Raw genomic sequence first — 4,857 nt, forward strand, 5'->3', positions numbered from 1 at the left:
AACAGGCATTCTGGTTATGTACTCCCAATCATCTGGGAGGGCCTGAAGATATTTCATGGGAGTCTCTTTTGGTACACTGTGCAGACCAACGTTTATTTGGATTTTTTTTTTTTTTACATTTAAACAAAATAGTGTGGCTCATATATAATGAGGCTACGGTTGCCTGCAAAGCTACGTCCTTTATAGACTTCTGTCAAAATCATCTTCATTTTTAATGAAACCCTACATAAACTGCATTCCAAAGTTAACATTAAAATAATTAGGCAGCATGCAGATGGGTAACAGGTATGTGACCAGCAATAGGGACATTTACTCTCACAAGTACTCTGCACGAGCATCTGGAACACCATCTCTATATACACCAGGAACCAGGGATCCAGGGCCAAATTTCACTTTCTCTCTCTTTGAGAAAGGAGCAGTATATTTTGTATAAATGTCTTAAGAAAATGAAATATACAAAAATTCCAGATCGCAGAGGCAGTGTTTTGATGGCTATCTGAATAGGCTAAGGATGGCATTCTGGCCTACTTAAAATTGCTTTCTGCACATTGATTAGTTGCTTGAATGCACATACACTGGACTTAACAGTTTTGCAAAGCAAGGCACTTCTCTATTCTATAAATCCCCTACACACTCCATTTCAAATAACCCAGTAAATCTCCAGTGTAAATAAATTATAGTGTACAGAATAATTTTCATTTATTCACTTTGCAGAAATCACCTGGAAAACATTCAAAATGACAGTTTTTCTCTCTGTGAAACCTCTAGACCACAAGATACAAACCAGCTCCTTCTCCCCTTCTTTACTGCACCTCTCTTGACCTCAAAATACCCACCACTAGAGTCCCTGCTTTACACAGTAGGGCTGATGGAACTAAAGAACACTTACCATCCCAGCTCCCTCTCCTCTTTTTAGCTTTATCCATCAAAATGTCAGTAAAACTGAAGCCAGTAATTGTTTGATTCATGGTTATTTTTTATTTTAAAAGCACGAATAACTTTTTCAATATAAATACACATTTCTTTGAAAAATAGAAAAAAAATAGTATAATTTTGGTCACTGTCCAGCAGGATCATGTTCGATTATAATTCCAAAGTCAGATCCTCCTTTAAAATATGTTCTTTAAGCCCAATTTGAGGACACTTTCAAACATAGGAGAGTCTTTGTTCTTGCAAGAAATCCTTTTAGAGATGATTTAAATATGCCGGTGATGAATGTCTAATTTCCATCCAGGACTCAAGGCTATTGAAATGAGCTAGAATTTGACACCAAGAATACAATTGTGTTGATATTCAAACATTGTATAAATTACTTTGTCAGATTGCAACAATGTATCAGATTTTATCTGTCATCAGTTTTCATCAGTTAATAAGTTACCAGTATTAAAATAGAAGAAAAAGTTTTTTTAAAATGCTCATGAATGTTTCTTCTGATTCAAGTGTGAATCGCACAACACCCCAGAGTTTGAGGGGCACCCACCACAGCTACGGCACCACGCTGGCGGGGGTGCGGGCCGCAGAGTGCCCAGTATTTTGTCCCAGTGAGTGAAGTAAGGGGCGAAGTTGCAGTTAAACTGAGAGTGGTGCAGGTCATGGTGCGCCACGCCCCCATACCACCCGAAAGGCACCAGCCTGTGAGTGGACCACGGAAAGTCGTAGCCGGAGTGGTCCTCCACCGACAGCCAGATGTGGACCACGTGAAAGGTAAGAACGGTGAGCGGGTGGCACCTGAGCAGCGTGACGTTCACCATGTCAAAGAAGCCCAAGGAAAACAGCTCCCAAAGGCTCATGTGTTGCGTGGCCAGCGCGAACAGGGACGAGTTCTGGTGGTGCACCTTATGAAAGGTGCGGTACAGCCAGGGGACCTTGTGGTGCAGCACGTGCCACACGAAGAACTCGGCGTCGAAGAGCAGCAGGCAGAGCAGGACGTCGCGCAGGAGCTGCAGCATCTCCGGGGCTTCGGGAGGCAGCAGAGCCGGGCTGCAGAGCCAGTGGAGCAGCGTCACAGGAAACACAAACACCAGGTGCTGGTACAGTGTCTGACCCAGGCAGGTCAGCAGCTCCCGTGCGGAAGGCGAAAAGTCGGGGTGGATCTTGTAGCGTCGCAGCGCGGGCACCCAGGGATACAAGAAGTCCAAGACTACAAAAGGCAGGCAGATGCCCAGGTAGGTGATGATGGCGAAAATGACCGGAAAGAAGGGTGACTGGACGAGCGCCTCCCAGGTCCTTAGACGATCCCAGAGGGGCTGCAGGAGCAGCTGGCCCGAGCTGCACAGGACCTGGAGCTCGGAGCTGTTGCGGCCGCTCATGGTGAAGCTGAGCCTGGCAGCTGCCACAGTTCGCAGTTTCACCAATTTTTCTTAAGGCTCGAGGCCCCGCCCCCGTGATGTCACTCTTGGCCCTCTTTCCCGGCTGCCGGAAACTCGAATATATAATTCAAACGTTTGCGCTTACTTGCTGTAAAATATACGCATCTAGAGCTGAATCTAATTGTCTTATACATGCACGTGTGCAGTGACACCTAGAAGCTTTTTCTATTCGTGCAGAATTACGTTCTGTTTTCAGTTTACACGCTACAGCTGTGCAGATCTACACTGAAGAGTTTCCATGGGCTTTGGCAACTCAATTTACTCACGTCATCATCGTTCCCAAAGCAGTATTTCTATCACTACCAGAAAATGCTCCTAACTGCATCAATGTGCCTTCATCACGACGCAAGCATAACTGCGTTTTGAAAGCTTTAAAGCGAGGAACCTTGCGCAGTTCGGGTCTGTCCAGCGCGCGCCTTGGAGTGGTCGATTCTTCCACAGACCGAGCGCAGTCCCGGGCAGCCCGGGTAGGATCGGCTCGGCAAGGGGGGTGGTCAGCGGGTCGGAAAGGAGCTTTCTGGCCCGGCTCGTATCACGCCGGAGGAACTAGGAGACCAAGGAGCAGCAGCCCCCTGGCTCGGACGCGAGGCGGCCTCACTAGAGCCCCGACCCGGGCCGGGCGGCACCGCTGCCAGGCGAGACCGCCACTGCTGCGCTCCCCTGTGAGGAGAAAATGCTGGGTTTAGGTGGAAAGGACTGAACCGGAAAACCTCTTACTTTCACCCTCAAGGAAGGACCTATGAGTTCCTGGAGCCCCTGGGAGGCTGGAAGGTGCTGTCCTCTCACCTACCCGGCCCTGCCTGGGTGGCGGCAGGCTTTTTTCCCTCCGTCCTTCTTCTCCAAAGAGCACTCCCTGCCCAAACAGCGGGACCTCGCCATCCCCCGAGTTTCTGGGCCAGCAAACTTCAGTGATTGGGCCAGGGATCGCACACAAGTCCGCCTTAGGAAACTTCTGCAGAGACTTCCCCGCATTAAAAGCAAACAAATAAACAAACAAACAGTCCCTATACCTTTAAACGAGGTGGCGGACTCACCGTGACCACAAGAGACCCTTAAAATATCTGTCGTAAAAAATAAAAAATAAACTTAAGTCTTTGGAGGAAAACGGGTACACCTTGAGACCATAATATTAAGTGAAATTAATCAAACACACAAGCCGAAATATCGCATGGTTTCTCTTATATGAGAAACAAACAGTAGAAATAAAGAGTAAAATGCCAGATAGATAATAGGAAGTAGGGAGGTAGATATTTCTCAAATGGGAAGGAGTCAAGAGGTGGTAGAGAGGAAAGGGTGAAAAAAGGAATTAAGGTGTATTATGTACGTACCAACTCCACACAAGGAATGTTAACATTATGTACTGCAAATGTATACTGATTAAAAAAATTTTTTTAATTTAAGTTTTGAATAATAATTTTGAAGCCAGGGACCACTCTAAATTTCAGCTTTTGCCATTTCTATCTGTGAATCTGAGGTCTCCCTGTCACTCCCTGAAGCTTGTGTTTTTTCATCCACCCAAAAGGAAACAACAACAATAATAACCATCTTACTTGCCTGTTGTTAGCATTAAATGGAAAAATAAAAAACATTCACCATGTAATGCCCACCATTAGCTAAGCAGTTTTAATAGCAAGATTTCATCTAATCCCCAAGAGCTGTTCCCCCTCTGGCAGGAAGCAGACATTATTTTTGTTGTGGATTTACAGCAGTAAAATCACAGTACCTAGCACACAAAATTAGAAACATATTATTTAAATTTGTACACCACATTTTACCTAAAGAATAGTTGAGACAATTGAAATTAAAATCAAATAAAATTATGTAATGAGAAATACAAGATATAAAGCCATATATTATGAAGAATAAGTACTATAAAACATAGATTGATACAGGCTTAAAATATAAAAATATATAGGACATACATGATATAGACCAATTTATACAATATATATGATATATACATCATAGCAAGCAAATTCATAATTCAGAACCTCCCACTTCGTGTCCCAGAACTGCCACTGATGGAATTTGAACATACCTTGGACACCCATTCTTGGGATCCTTAGAACAGTAGTGGTAAACCTATGGCACATGTGTCTCAGTGGACTGTTTTGTTATCACTGAAAGCTCTAGAAGATTCGCCATCACTGCCTAGGCCATAGATATTGGCATTCTGGCCCCTTCTTTTTAAATTCCAATGTGAATATTATCCCACTTGGCTAGTTTCTCTTCATCAGGGTTGTCAGCAGCTTTGAGTTTCCTGACAGCAGATGTAAAGAGGGAGAGAATTTAGATTTTCTAATGTAGCTCTGATGTCTAGATAGTAGCAGAAAACAAGTCCAGTACAGACCCCTGGCCTCAGTACTGGTAGACCTCTTCCCATGAGACAAGGTCAAGCTCCTTCTCCATCTCTGTCCTCCCCTCCCTAGTGTTGTTTCTACTTCACTTTTAGGGCAACTTAGGAACTTTCTTCTTTCTCATTCTTGGT

The 4,857-nt window shown here is 44.5% G+C and overlaps 1 protein-coding gene across 1 annotated transcript; it reads right to left on the reverse strand.

Moving 5' to 3' along the window:
• Positions 1–955: 955 nt before the first annotated feature.
• Ch25h (cholesterol 25-hydroxylase) lies at positions 956–3,427 on the reverse strand. The gene has a single exon (XM_004838475.3). It carries the CDS (start codon positions 2,307–2,309, stop codon positions 1,416–1,418), a length of 894 nt encoding a protein of 297 aa, XP_004838532.2. The 5' UTR covers positions 2,310–3,427; the 3' UTR covers positions 956–1,415.
• Positions 3,428–4,857: the final 1,430 nt, after the last annotated feature.

This window comes from Heterocephalus glaber, unplaced genomic scaffold (genome assembly GCF_053883595.1).
Source record: "Heterocephalus glaber isolate CG9 unplaced genomic scaffold, H.glaber_assembly_v1.0 deba00001497, whole genome shotgun sequence".
NCBI classification, from domain to species: domain Eukaryota; kingdom Metazoa; phylum Chordata; class Mammalia; order Rodentia; family Bathyergidae; genus Heterocephalus; species Heterocephalus glaber.